The sequence below is a fragment of the Bombina bombina genome, chromosome 4 (genome assembly GCF_027579735.1).
Source record: "Bombina bombina isolate aBomBom1 chromosome 4, aBomBom1.pri, whole genome shotgun sequence".
In the NCBI taxonomy this organism is placed as follows: domain Eukaryota; kingdom Metazoa; phylum Chordata; class Amphibia; order Anura; family Bombinatoridae; genus Bombina; species Bombina bombina.
In genome coordinates, this window is record NC_069502.1 from 155,736,097 (window position 1) to 155,751,781 (window position 15,685).

The 15,685-nt window shown below is 41.3% G+C and overlaps 1 protein-coding gene across 3 annotated transcripts in view; it reads left to right on the forward strand.

The window, feature by feature from the left end:
- NBAS (NBAS subunit of NRZ tethering complex) overlaps positions 1-15,685 on the forward strand; it is a 1,903,611-nt gene that overhangs the window by 1,022,281 nt on the left and 865,645 nt on the right. For all 3 annotated transcript variants that reach the window (XM_053709663.1, XM_053709664.1, XM_053709665.1), the window contains exons 33-34: positions 10,812-10,925; positions 14,574-14,731. In XM_053709663.1, the coding sequence (XP_053565638.1) occupies positions 10,812-10,925; positions 14,574-14,731 (272 nt within the window). The remainder of the gene's footprint in view (positions 1-10,811; positions 10,926-14,573; positions 14,732-15,685) is intronic.

Genomic DNA, 15,685 nt, shown 5'->3' on the forward strand with positions numbered 1-15,685 from the left:
AATCAAATTCAACTGTTCACATATTTTGTTGCAAGTCTTTAGGTTTTTGCAATATTCCAACTGATTTTTTGTTTAGGTATCACAATTGTTTCAAGTCTTACGGTTTGTAACAAGTCACACATTCTCCTTTGATTAACAAGATTTCACCCAATCATATAGACATATACACCTCTACTCTCACATACTTATCTGTCACGGTTCAACTCACACGATACCAGAGGAATTGCATTCACATCAACACAATTTCTATCAAGACTACAGCGCGTCCCCTTAGTTTTTTCTTATAGAAAATACTTCTATACTTTATAGACTGGCATGCCTTTGTGTACTACTAAGGCATGTTTTGGCGGTGCTGGAGGATTACGGTCCTACTGGGCTGAGGGATCCTTAGTCTTCTGTGCCAGAGTGCAAATTGGGTTAGACGTATGGGGATGAAGCCAATCTCCTTCACATCTCCGTCTTTCTTTTCTTTTAAGTATCTGTTCCAGCTCTGAGCTCAGGAGATTGGGGCCTCTAGTCGGCTGGTCCCATTGGCCTACCCATTCTCCTTGGGCGTTCACTTGCGGGTGCTGCCTTTATTTTATTTGGTCTGGTTAGGATGTGTTGTTTTATGAAGTTCATGTTTGTTATAGTTTTCGTTCTCTGGAACTTATACTTGTGATTTTGTGGTCACGTGGGCACTTCCTCGGAAGTTGCGCAGTACTATATAATGCATGTCTATAGTTTATCAATCCCTTCGAGGGCCTCGATTTTCCTTGGACAGTTTTGGAGTGTTCTCGCGCCAGGCTGGTCCTGGTCGGGCACTAGAGGCGGTTCCTTACAGTTCATGTCACCCACGTGGTGCAGATATACTGGTTACCCTTTTGGGTGCTGGGTCGTTCACTTTGATAAGTGTTTGTGTTTTTCTTGTTGCCTCCATTTTAGAAGGAGAAAGGCTGCTTTGGCCCACCTCCCGTTCTATTATTGAGTGGGTCTCTGCTGTGGCTTGGTGGTAACATGTCTGATATCAAACTCAAGATTAGGAGTTTGAACCCACCCCATATGCTACACTTTAGGGGGTTCCGGGATTGGAGCCTGCTGTTTCTCTTTTCTCATTGGGTTTGGAGGTTTGGATGACCTCTTGGCGTCAGGGGTACTGGATGGATAGCGATTTGTTTTCACTCTTGGTACCATCTGGATGTCTAATTTTTGTGACTAGTCCCGGGTACCTCTCGTAGGTTGCTGGGGCTACTTGTCCCTTTCTCGGGTGGTCGGGTCATACGTGTTTAGAAGTCCGGGTATATCCTGTTACTTCCTCCTTTAATATGTTGCACGCTCTCTTATTGGAGTGCAGGGGTTGGGGGTTCTCCCCTGGTCGACTTGTTTGCCAGGAGTTGTGAGGCTCCCACAGTGTTTTCCTGTAAGGAACAGGATTTCTGGAAGGCTGATCCTGTAAGGGTCTTTTGGAGATATTATCATCATCTCATCCTACGGACTGGTTTGGAGCCAGTTCCCCTGTTCCCTGTTCCCTTCAACTCTCTAAGAGATCTATATTTCTCCAACATAGGTGTGTCCGGTCCACGGCGTCATCCTTACTTGTGGGATATTCTCCTCCCCAACAGGAAATGGCAAAGAGCCCAGCAAAGCTGGTCACATGATCCCTCCTAGGCTCCGCCTACCCCAGTCATTCTCTTTGCCGTTGCACAGGCAACATCTCCACGGAGATGGCTAAGAGTTTTTTGGTGTTTAAATGTAGTTTTTATTCTTCAATCAAGTGTTTGTTATTTTAAAATAGTGCTGGTATGTACTATTTACTCTGAAACAGAAAAGAGAAGAAGATTTCTGTTTGTAAGAGGAAGATGATTTTAGCAAACGTTACTAAAATCGATTGCTGTTTCCACACAGGACTGTTGAGATGAAGTAACTTCAGTTGGGGGAAGCAGTTGGCAGACTTTTCTGCCTGAGGTATGACTGGCCACATTTCTAACAAGACTTTGTAATGCTGGAAGGCTGTCATTTTCCCTATGGGGACCGGTAAGCCATTTTCTTAGATTAAGTAAAAGAATAAAGGGCTTTATAAGGGCTTAAAAAACTGGTAGACATTTTTCTGGGCTAAAACGATTACTTTGCTAAGCATATTTGGCAGATTATAACTCTTTATAGTTATTATAATCTTGGGGATTGTTGTTAAAAAACGGCAGGCACTGTATGGACACCTTTTTCAGATGGGGGCCTTCTCTAGTCATAGGCAGAGCCTCATTTTCGCGCCACTAATGCACAGTTGTTTTTGGAAAGCAAGGCATGCAGATGCATGTGTGAGGAGCTAAGAACCACTGAAAAAGCTTATAGAAGGCGTCATTTGGTATCGTATTCCCCTCTGGGCTTGGTTGGGTCTCAGCAAAGCAGATACCTGGGACTGTATAGGGGTTAAATGTAAAAACGGCTCCGGTTCCGTTATTTTAAGGGTTAAACCTTTCAAATTTGGTGTGCAATACTTTTAAGGCTTTAAGACACTGTGGTGAAATTTTGGTGAATTTTGAACAATTGCTTCATGCTTTTTCGCATATTCAGTAATAAAGTGTGTTCTGTTTAAAATTTAAAGTGACAGTAACGGTTTTATTTTAAAACGTTTTTTGTGCTTTGTTGACAAGTTTAAGCCTGTTTAACATGTCTGAACCATCAGATAAGCGATGTTCTATATGTATGAAAGCCAATGTGTCTCCCCATTTAAATATATGTGATAATTGTGACATAGTGTCCAAACAAAGTAGGGACAATGATGCCACAGATAATAATATTGCCCAAGATGATTCTTCAGATGAGGGGAGTAAGCATGGTACTGCATCATCCCCTTCTGTGTCTACACCAGTTTTGCCCACACAAGAGGCCCCTAGTACATCTAGTGCGCCAATACTTATTACCATGCAACAATTAACGGCTGTTATGGATAATTCTATTGCAAATATTTTATCTAAAATGCCTACTTATCAGAGAAAGCGCGATTGCTCTGTTTTAAACACTGAAGAGCAAGAGGACGCTGATGATAACGTTTCTGACATACCCTCACACCAATCTGAAGGGGCCAGGAGGGAGGTTTTGTCTGAGGGAGAAATTTCAGATTCAGGAAAAATTTCTCAACAAGCTGAACCTGATGTTGTAACATTTAAATTTAAATTAGAACATCTCCGCGCACTGCTTAAGGAGGTATTATCTACTCTGGATGATTGTGACAATTTGGTCATTCCAGAGAAATTATGTAAGATGGACAAGTTCCTAGAGGTTCCGGTGCCCCCCGATGCTTTTCCTATACCCAAGCGGGTGGCGGACATAGTAAATAAGGAATGGGAAAGGCCCGGCATACCTTTTGTTCCTCCCCCTATATTTAAGAAATTATTTCCTATAGTCGACCCCAGAAAGGACTTATGGCAGACAGTCCCTAAGGTCGAGGGGGCGGTCTCTACTCTAAACAAACGCACTACTATTCCCATAGAAGATAGTTGTGCTTTCAAAGATCCTATGGATAAAAAATTAGAGGGTTTGCTTAAAAAGATGTTTGTTCAGCAAGGTTACCTTCTACAACCAATTTCATGCATTGTTCCTGTCACTACGGCAGCGTGTTTCTGGTTCGAAGAACTAGAAAAGTCGCTCAATAAAGAATCTTCGTATGAGGAGGTTATGGACAGAATTCAAGCACTTAAATTGGCTAACTCTTTTATTCTAGATGCCGCTTTGCAATTAGCTAGATTAGCGGCGAAAAATTCAGGGTTTGCTATCGTGGCGCGCAGAGCGCTTTGGCTAAAGTCTTGGTCAGCGGATGTGTCTTCCAAGACAAAATTGCTTAACATCCCTTTCAAGGGTAAAGCACTGTTTGGTCCTGATTTGAAAGAGATTATTTCAGACATCACCGGGGGAAAGGGCCACTCCCTTCCTCAGGATAGGTCTTTTAAGGCTAGAAATAAGCCTAATTTTCGTCCCTTTCGCAGAAACGGACCAGCCTCTACTTCTACATCCTCTAAGCAAGAGGGTAATACTTCTCAACCCAAACCAGCCTGGAGACCGATGCAAGGCTGGAACAAGGGTAAGCAGGCCAAGAAGCCTGCCACTGCTACCAAAACAGCATGAAAGGATGGCCCCCGATCCGGGACCGGATCTGGTGGGGGGCAGACTTTCTCTCTTTGCTCAGGCCTGGGCAAGAGATGTTCAGGATCCTTGGGCACTAGAAATAGTTTCTCAAGGTTATCTCCTGGAATTCAAGGAACTACCCCCAAGGGGAAGGTTCCACAGGTCTCAATTATCTTCAAACCAAATAAAAAGACAGGCATTCTTACATTGTGTAGAAGACCTGTTAAAGATGGGAGTAATTCATCCAGTTCCAATAGGAGAACAAGGAATGGGGTTTTACTCCAACCTGTTCATAGTTCCCAAAAAAGAGGGAACATTCAGACCAATTTTAGATCTCAAGATCCTAAACAAATTTCTCAGGGTTCCATCGTTCAAAATGGAAACCATTCGAACGATCCTTCCTACCATCCAGGAAGGTCAATTTATGACCACGGTGGATTTAAAGGATGCGTACCTACATATTCCTATCCACAAGGAACATCATCAGTTCCTAAGGTTCGCTTTTCTGGACAAGCATTACCAGTTTGTGGCACTTCCATTCGGATTAGCCACTGCTCCGAGAATTTTCACAAAGGTACTAGGGTCCCTTCTAGCGGTTCTAAGACCAAGGGGCATTGCAGTAGTACCGTACTTGGACGACATCCTAATTCAAGCGTCGTCTCTGTCAAAAGCAAAGGCTCATACGGACATCGTCCTAGCCTTTCTCAGATCTCACGGATGGAAAGTGAACATAGAAAAAAGTTCTCTTTCCCCGTCAACAAGAGTTCCCTTCTTGGGAACAATAATAGACTCCTTAGAAATGAGGATTTTTCTGACAGAGGTCAGAAAATCAAAACTTCTAAGCTCTTGTCAAGTACTTCATTCTGTTCTTCGTCCTTCCATAGCGCAGTGCATGGAAGTAATAGGATTGATGGTTGCAGCAATGGACATAGTTCCTTTTGCACGAATTCATCTAAGACCATTACAACTGTGCATGCTCAGACAGTGGAATGGGGATTATACAGACTTGTCTCCGACGATTCAAGTAGATCAAAGGACCAGAGATTCACTCCGTTGGTGGCTGATCCTGGACAACCTGTCACAGGGAATGAGCTTCCGCAGACCAGAGTGGGTCATTGTCACGACCGACGCCAGTCTGGTGGGCTGGGGCGCGGTCTGGGAACCCCTGAAAGCTCAGGCTCTATGGTCTCGGGAAGAATCTCTTCTCCCGATAAACATTCTGGAACTGAGAGCGATATTCAATGCTCTCAAAGCTTGGCCTCATCTAGCAAAGGCCAAATTCATAAGGTTTCAATCAGACAACATGACGACAGTTGCGTATATCAACCATCAGGGGGGAACAAGGAGTTCCCTGGCGATGGAGGAAGTGACCAAGATAATTCAATGGGCGGAGGATCACTCCTGCCACTTGTCTCTAATCCACATCCCAGGAGTGGAAAATTGGGAAGCGGATTTTCTGAGTCGTCAGACATTCCATCCGGGGGAGTGGGAACTCCATCCGGAAATCTTTGCCCAAATAACTCGATTATGGGGCATTCCAGACATGGATCTGATGGCCTCTCGTCAGAACTTCAAGGTTCCTTGTTACGGGTCCAGATCCAGGGATCCCAAGGCGACTCTAGTAGATGCACTAGTAGCACCTTGGACCTTCAACCTAGCTTATGTATTCCCACCGTTTCCTCTCATTCCCAGGCTGGTAGCCAGGATCAATCAGGAGAGGGCTTCGGTGATCTTGATAGCTCCTGCGTGGCCATGCAGGACTTGGTATGCAGACCTGGTGAATATGTCATCGGCTCCACCATGGAAGCTACCTTTGAGACAGGACCTTCTTGTTCAAGGTCCATTCGAACATCCGAATCTGGTTTCCCTCCAACTGACTGCTTGGAGATTGAACGCTTGATTTTATCAAAGCGTGGGTTTTCAGATTCTGTAATAGATACTCTGATTCAGGCTAGAAAGCCTGTAACTAGAAAAATTTACCATAAGATATGGAAAAAATATATCTGTTGGTGTGAATCTAAAGGATTCCCATGGAACAAGATAAAAATTCCTAAGATTCTATCCTTTCTACAAGAAGGTTTGGAGAAAGGATTATCTGCAAGTTCTCTGAGGGACAGATCTCTGCGTTATCTGTTTTACTTCACAAAAGGCTGGCAGCTGTGCCAGACGTTCAAGCGTTTGTTCAGGCTCTGGTTAGAATCAAGCCTGTTTACAGACCTTTGACTCCTCCCTGGAGTCTTAATCTAGTTCTTTCAGTTCTTCAAGGGGTTCCGTTTGAACCCTTACATTCCGTAGATATTAAGTTATTATCTTGGAAAGTTTTGTTTTTGGTTGCAATTTCTTCTGCTAGAAGAGTTTCTGAGTTATCTGCTCTGCAGTGTTCTCCGCCCTATCTGGTGTTCCATGCAGATAAGGTGGTTTTGCGTACTAAGCCTGGTTTTCTTCCGAAAGTTGTTTCCAACAAGAATATTAACCAGGAGATAGTTGTACCTTCTTTGTGTCCGAATCCAGTTTCAAAGAAGGAACGTTTGTTACACAATTTGGACGTAGTCCATGCTCTAAAATTCTATTTAGAGGCCACTAAAGATTTCAGACAAACATCTTCTTTGTTTGTTGTTTATTCTGGTAATAGGAGAGGTCAAAAGGCAACTTCTACCTCTCTTTCTTTTTGGCTTAAAAGCATTATCCGATTGGCTTATAAGACTGCCGGACGGCAGCCTCCTGAAAGAATCACAGCTCATTCCACTAGGGCTGTGGCTTCCACATGGGCCTTCAAGAACGAGGCTTCTGTTGACCAGATATGTAAGGCAGCGACTTGGTCTTCACTGCACACTTTTGCCAAATTTTACAAATTTGATACTTTTGCTTCTTCAGAGGCTATTTTTGGGAGAAAGGTTTTGCAAGCCGTGGTGCCTTCCATTTAGGTGACCTGATTTGCTCCCTCCCTTCATCCGTGTCCTAAAGCTTTGGTATTGGTTCCCACAAGTAAGGATGACGCCGTGGACCGGACACACCTATGTTGGAGAAAACAGAATTTATGCTTACCTGATAAATTACTTTCTCAAACGGTGTGTCCGGTCCACGGCCCGCCCTGGTTTTTTTTTTAATCAGGTCTGATGAATTATTTTCTCTAACTACAGTCACCACGGTATCATATGGTTTCTCCTATGCATATTTCCTCCTGTACGTCGGTCAAATGACTGGGGTAGGCGGAGCCTAGGAGGGATCATGTGACCAGCTTTGCTGGGCTCTTTGCCATTTCCTGTTGGGGAGGAGAATATCCCACAAGTAAGGATGACGCCGTGGACCGGACACACCGTTGGAGAAAGTAATTTATCAGGTAAGCATAAATTCTGTTTTTTGAGTTTACAGCAGAGGATTCGGGATCCAGTTGCACCTTCTTGTGCTGGTTGCCCTCTTCCTTTACCTGTTAAGGTTGCTCCTTGGCCTCTTTGGTCTGTATCTCTTTCAAGAGTCCAATGTCCAGGGACATTAGGATATGGGAGAGCACTGCAGGGTGCCTTCCTCCATATGTGATCACTGGATGGTCCTTAAGGGGTTAGAACATTGACCGATCTCGGGTTCTGGGGGTCTGGCTTATGGCCATGTCTCTTGTCTAGATTCGAAGTCCGGATCTGGATCGGTCCTAAGTGAAACCAACTGCAGCTAATTGCACCTTGAAGGTGTGCTCACGAGCTGTTTTAAAATTGGTTTCAATCCTTTGGGTTCTACATCTGCCTGAGGGCTAGCTTTTCTGTCTTTCAGGCAAGATCTTACGGTTGTTGTCAGGAGCAGCTATTTCACCTTGATGTGAGCTCGTGGGTTGGTTTTAACTGAGCTGTCGGTATCTTATTAATGGTTTTTACCATTTCTTTCTCTCTCCGCCAAGCCTCTGGCTGGGGAAGCGGTTCCTTTACGTTTACCCTCCTTCGGGGGGTCTTGCAGTGTTCCAGTGTCCATGAGGCCTCATAGCTTTTTATCTTCTAGTTTTCCGAGGGGTGCTGCCCTCCTTTGCATGCAAGAGGTCATAGGGCTGAGTTCTGGTACTGGGACGCTGTAGTTCAGTGTCCTTTCTCACTTGGTTGGGAGTGGTCCTTTTTAGGAAGGGAGCTGTGTAGGGGTTCTGGACCCCGAGCACGCAGTCTTCTGTCCTGCCAATCTTATTTAATAAGGGTAAGAGTTGTTTTTCCTTGGGGTCCCCCTTTTTTTCTTCGGAGGTCTGGTCCTGAGATTTTTTTATTCGTACGTTACCAATTTTTTGGACTGGGGGATCTGGCTGCTCTGTTGAGTCTTGACCATGTGCTTCCAGTCGCCGCAGGTCTAAGTGGCCCGAGGGTTATCTCCCTGTCTAGTGGCTGAGGGTTGAAGTTGATCCTGCTGTGGTAGCTCTTTAACCTCATTCCTTGCTTGGTGGGGTGGGGGGTCACTGTGTTCATTCCTCCACTGGTTGCTCATGCTGCTGGTGTTGGAGATTTTTCTAAGGTCCTAGACGAGAGTGTTGTCTAGATTTTTTCGGCATTCTCTGTGGGATGGTCTCCCATATTGGCTTAGGGTCACCTTTGCTGTCTTGAGGCTGGAGTTTGAGAGTTCTTGTTTAGAGGTGGCTATGTGTCACGAGGTAGCTTTTTCTCTAATGGGATAATCATCCTTGTCTGCAGGTTCCAAAATTTTTTTCGGTTTATGTGGGTTTCCTACCTATGTTTGACTAGTTTAGCTACTGTGTCTGCTAGGGTACAGTGGGGAGCTTGTCGCTTCCTTGTGGCACCATAAGTCGTATGGTGTTGTTGTGTCAGGGATCTGAGGTTAAACCTTGTTTTTTTTTCGCGATCTCACTTTTTTAGGTGTAGTGTTGATCTCTGGTCCTTTCCCTTCTAGGGATTTCTTCCCTGGGCTGTTGTCTTTAGCAACCTTGGGTTTGCCTTAGTTGTTTTGAGGTTTCTTTCCTTCGTTGGTGGTCCTTTAGACATCCTAAGGGTCCTCCATTTTCCCCTTTGGGGGTAGGTGAAAGTTCCTACTTCGGGGCGAGGGTTAGTACTGTGTGATCAGAAAGCCTGCGGAACTTGGCTTCTTGGGGGCTTTTTGTGCTCGATGGATCTAGGGATTTGAGTGGTCTTGGCTTTGTAGGTTATTTAACTCGTGGGAAGTTACTGGGTCCTTTCAGGTTTTTAACCGCTTGCCCTAAGTGTTACAGTTTGTTGTAGGGTGTTGTTTTTTTTTTTGGACTGTAGTGCCCTTCGAAGTGGCCGCCTTCTGTAACCACCCTTTTGTTTGCATTCAGTCTCCTCTATAGCTTGGGTATTGTTTTCCCAAAAGTAATTAATGCAGCTGTGGACTCTTCCCATTTAAGAAGAAAAATGTATGCTTACCTGATAATTTTCTTTTCTTCTGACGGGAAGAGTCCACAGATCCCCATCCGTGCTTTATATGAGGCGGCAGTATTTGGTTTTTGTTCTTCTGGCACCTTTTTCAGCCTGATATTTCTCCTACTGTTCCTTGTTCCCTTGGCAGAATGACAGGGGGATGAGGGAAATGGGGGAGGTATTTAAGTCTTTGGCTGGGGTGTCTTTGCCTCCTCCTGGTGGCCAGGTTCTGAATTCCCAAAAGTAATGAATGCAGCTGTGGACTCTTCACGTCAGAAGAAAAGAAAATTATCAGGTAAGCTTGGTGTATATTGAATGATGTGCATATTTTCCATCAAAACAAATTCAGGTTAATATAGAAATGCTTTAATGTTGCCACCTACCTACTTAAATGGACACTCAAGAAATTAAACTTTTATGATTCAGATAGAGCAGCAGTTTTAAGACACTTTCCAATTTACTTCATTATCAAAATTTGCACAATATTTTTATATTTACACTTTCTGGGTAACAAGATCCTACTGAACATGTGCACAAGCTCACAGGGTATACATATACTAGTCTGTGATTGGCTGATATCTGTCACATGATACATAAAAAAAAATCTCATTAGTAGTGGTGCACTTTGAGAACTAAAGTGATTTATTAGTCAGAATTGATTGGCTAAAATGCAAGCCTGTCAAAACAACTGAAATAAGGGGCAGTCTGCAGAGTGTTGGATACAAGTAAATCACATAGGTAAAAGTATATTAATATAACCTTGTTGCTTATGCAAAACTGGGGAATGGGTAACAAAAGGATTATCTATATTTTTGAACAATAAAAATTCTGGAATAGACTGTCCCTGTAATGTACACAAAAGGAAACATTTTAAACATAACACCCATAGATTCTAAGCCACAACTTGACAATAGCCACAAATTAGTGTGCTATTTCTCTTTAGAGATAACTGCTTCGATTTAAACATTTCTATACCCTGATAATATTTAAATACATTGTTGCATTAAATTGAGATAGAAAGGTGCAGGGCTTTTGATCTCATCAGATAAATAATGTTATCGTGCTGAATGATCATTTTATATATACTGTGTATATATATATATATATATATATATATATATATATATATATATATATATATATATATATATATATATATATATATATTTATATATATATATTATTTATAATGTTATGTTTCTTTAAAATACTAACTGAGAGGGAAATGGAGAATCACACAACACTCTTGTGATAAGCTGATCAGAATAAGTCATTGTGTGTGAGTTGCACTATTCTAAAGGTTAATGCTATAATAAACAGGTATTGTAATGCTTTTGTAATCTATTTCAGACGGCGATGAGAGAGAACGAAAGGGACAGATATTAACTCTGTTAACTGAACAAGCTCTTCAATTCCAAGACTACAGAGTTGCCAATGGCCACTGTCAGGAGCTGATTACAACAGGTGAGCTGAAAATGAAACAGGTGACTATTGTTAACTTAAAATGCCACATTCCTCCTCCTATCTAACAGATACAAAACAACTATGGGCTGCCAAGTGTGAGCAAAGAACACATTGCAAGAACTTTTGTTTACCTGCATCCTGTTGCTCTCAATAATTAAGCGACATGAAACCCAAAATTTATCTTCTGTAGTTGTTAAATTGTATTCATTCTTATAGTATTCTTTGTTGAAGAGATATCTAGATAGGAAGTGTCTGGAGCACTACATAGCAGGAAAAATGCTGCCACCTAGTGGTCTTCTAAATGTGTAACATTCTTGCAAAACTGCCATATATTACTGCAGACCTATGCACGCTCCTCAGTTTAAATCCTTGCTTTTCAACATATGATACAAAGAGAACAAATAATGAAAGAAACATTTTGGGTGTTATGTCACTTTTAAGGTAACCGGGAGAGTCGTTAGTCCATGTGCCTTATTATTAGTCACTGCCATGGAGGACAACCTTATTATTGATCATGTTTGCCTGTGCTATGCTAACACCTACTATGTAAAGAATATGCACAATTATTTATTATAAAACAATTGTACATGAAAGTAACATACAGAATTGCTTTACTTTGTTTTGCATATTTTTTAATTTAATTTGTTTAAAAGTGCCTGGGTACAGGCCTTGTAAACGTGTGTATTTGTGCTGCCCTTCCATTTACCATTTAGATTGAAAGCTCAACTGATGTACAATTTCAGTTGACATAATAAATTGTTAAAAGGATAAAAAACCCACATATTTTTCCTAAGATACGGTGAGTCCACGGGATCATCAATTACTGTTGGGAATATCACTTGTGGCCAGTCGGAGAAGGCAAAGAGCACCTCAGCAAAGCTGTTAAAGGGACATAATACTCATATGCTAAATCACTTGAAACTGATGCAGTATAACTGTAAAAAGCTGACAGCAAAATATCACCTGAGCATCTCTATGTAAAAAAGGAAGATATTTTACCTCACCATTTCCTCAGCTCACCAGAGTAAGTTCTGTGTAAAAAGTTATACTCAGCTGCTCCCAGCTGCAGGTAAAAACAATTAAAAAATGAAGAAATGAACAGCAGCCAATCAGCATCAGCAGTGCTGAGGTCATGAACTCTTACTGTGATCTCATGAGATTTGACTTAACTCTCATGAGATTTCATAGTAAGCTTCCTTTACCTGATTGGTGAAATAATATGAGAGTGCACAAAGCTCATCCTTTCAGTTGTCCCGGGACAGACATACTGATTTGCTGCTTAGAAATCCTTTACAATGGGAGGTGGCTACTGAGAAACTTTTGAGGTAAAATATCTTTCTTTTTTACATAGAGATGTTCAGGTGATATTTTCTAGTCAGCTTTTTACAGCTATGCTGCATCACTTTCAAGTATTTAAACATTTGAGTATTATGGCCCTTTAAGTATCACTTCCCTTCTCACAATCCCCAGTCATTCTCTTTGCCTTCTGTGCAAGTAGGGTCAGTATCCCACAAATTATGAATTTTCTCCAGGAAGGCCTGGAGAAGGGTTTGTCTGTCAGTACCCTGCCGAGTCAGATATCTGTACTATCTATTTTGTTGCACAAGCGTCTGGCGGACGTGCCATATGTGCAATCCTTTTGTCAGGCCTTGGTCAGAATCAGACCTGTGTTTAAATCTGTTGCTCCACCTTGGAGCCTTAACCTTGTTCTTAAAGTTTTGCAACAGGATCCGTTTGAGCCAATGCATTCTTGGAAGGTTTTGTTTCTTTCTGCTATCAATTCTGCTCTGAGAATTTCGGAACTCTCAGCTTTGCAGTGCGATTCGCCTTATCTCATATTTCATGCAGATAAGGCAGTTCTTCATACCAAGTTTGGATTTCTTCCTAAGGTTGTTTCAGATAGAAATATTAATCAGGAAATTGATATTCCTTCTTTCTGTCCTTATCCTTCTTCTCATAAGGAACGTTTGTGGCACAACTTAGATGTTGTGCATGTTCTTAAATTCTATTTGAAGGCGACTAAGGATTTTCGCCAGTCTTCTGCATTGTTTGTTTGCTTTTCTGGGAAGAAGGCTACTGCCACTTCTCTTTCTCTCTGGTTAAGAAGTATTATTCATTTGGCATATGAGACTGCTGGACATCAGCCCCCTGAGAGAATCACAGCTCATTCCACAAGGGCTGTTTCTTCTTCTTGGGCCTTCAAGAATGAGTCCCCTGTAGAACAGATTTGCAAGGCTGTGACTTTGTCTTCTTTGCACAATTTTTCTAAATTTGATACTTTTGCCTCGGCTGAGTCTTCTTTTGGGAGAAAGGTGTTTCAAGCGGTGGTGCCTTCTGTTTAGGTTACTTGTCTTGTCCCTCCCTAATCATGTGTCCTCTGACTTGGGTATTGATTTCCAACAGTAATTGGACTTGCCCTATCTTAGGAAAGATAACAAAATTAATGCTTACCTGATAAATTTATTTCCGGATACGGGGAGTCCACGGCCCGCCCTTTATTTTAAGACCATTTTTTTTTTTTTTCACTAAACCTCAGGCACCTCTACACGTTATTTCCTTTCTCTCCTTTTTCCTTTGGTCGAATGACTGGGGATTGTGGGAAGGGAAGTGATACTTAACAGTTTAACCGTGGTGCTCTTTGCCTTCTCCTGCTGGCCAGGAGTTATATATCCAAAAGTAATTGATGATCCTGTGGACTCACTGTACCCAGATTTTTTTTTTTTTATCAGGTAAGCATACATTTTGTATTTTCTTTCATGACTCATATAGAGCATGCAATTTTAATGAACTTTCCAATTTAACTTCTATTTAATTTGCTTTATTCTCTAGGTATCCTTTGTTAAAAAAAAACATACATTTGTAGGCCCAGGAGCTGCAATGTATTACTATTAGCTAGCTGCTGATTAGTGGCTGCACATATATGCCACTTTTCATTGGCTTATCCCAATCTGTTCAGCTAGCTCCCAGTCGTTCATTGCTGATACGTCAACAAAGGATTCCAAGAGAACAAAGCACACTTGATAATGTAATTTAATTTGAAAGTTGTTTAAAATTGTATGTTCTATCTGTATCATGTATGCAACATTTTGTTTTTCATGTGTCATTACAGCTGGTATTTGTACCAGATGTTCTGCTAAGTCTCTTTTCTTTTAGTGAGCTGCCAACACATGATCATTAAATGTTAGTGCACAAGGATTCTTTACATCCTAATAGAGTTTATCTATGTAGATTCTCTATTTAGTGTGCCTATTTTATTAAAGGATCGTTGCAATGAAAAATATATCATGTATGTGAACGAGTAGCGTCTTTGCAAGTTTAAAAAGTGCATGAAATTACTGTGAAGTCTGAAGCTGTAACTAATACAATAATATTATTGGCAGATAGATACTACCTATTAATGCTCATTAGCAGGAAGTATATTTTTGATAGGGAGGCATTAGTTGAGCTTTACATTTAAACTACTTTTACTTCATTTTTAAGGGGAGTGATGGATTATAGAGTGTTGTGTAAGTACCAAAGCCTTTAGTTTTATTATTTTTTTCATATACCTTAATACACAGTCCATCCAACAACAATGCATTATTTTCAAATCTCACTCAATTTATGTCATCATGTTTACTAATCATACAGTGTCAAACTTCCTTTCAGGCTACTGTAAGGGTTGGGAAGTATGTAGCCAGTTGGGACAGTCAGAAGGTTACGATGATCTCGCCACTCGTCATGAGCTCATGGCGTTTGCATTAACCCATTGTCCTCCCTCTGCTATACAGAATCTCTTGGCTGCCAGTAGCTCTTTGCAAACACAGGTAAACGTTTCTTCTTCTTTTTTTTTAACTTGTCTTTATATTGTTAAAAAAAAACAAAGCAATACATTATTTATTTTATTTTAATTTCAGCCATTAGGCAATACAATGGAGAATTTCCTATTTACACATAGGATATGGATAATAAAGGGATATTTTTGTTTTATATTTTATCATTATACATAAACCTAATTGATTTAAAATAGTGTTATATACAAAATAAGGGGCTAAGAGGGCAAAGACTGGAAATGATGCACAGATCTACATCTACAGCGTACTATTGTTGTCACATGTTAGAAGAGGAGTTGGAAGCCACTTCTCATATATTTTAGGAATATAATGACAGGAGTGTTGTAGTATTTCTCTTGTTAAGTGTATCCAGTCCACAGATCATCCATTACTTGTGGGATATTCTCCTTCCCAACAGGACGTTGCAAGAGGATCACCCACAGCAGAGCTGCTATATAGCTCCTCCCCTCACTGCCAGATCCAGTCATTCTCTTGCAACTCTCAACTAAGATGGAGGTCGTAAGAGGACTGTGGTGTTTTATACTTAGTTTATTTCTTCAATCAAAAGTTTGTTATTTTTAAATGGTACCGGAGTGTACTGTTTATCTCAGGCAGTATTTAGAAGAAGAATCTGCCTGCGTTTTCTATGATCTTAGCAGAAGTAACTAAGATCCTTTGCTGTTCTCACATATTCTGAGGAGTGAGGTAACTTCAGAGGGGGAATAGCGTGCAGGTTTTCCTGTAATAAGGTATGTGCAGTTAAAATATTTTTCTAGGGATGGAATTTGCTAGAAAATGCTGCTGATACCTAAGTAATGTAAGTAAAACCTTAAATGCAGTGATCGCGACTGGTATCAGGCTTATTAATAGAGATACCTACTCTTATAAAAGTGTATTTTAAAACGTTTGCTGGCATGTTTAATCGTTTTTTACATATGTTTGGTGATA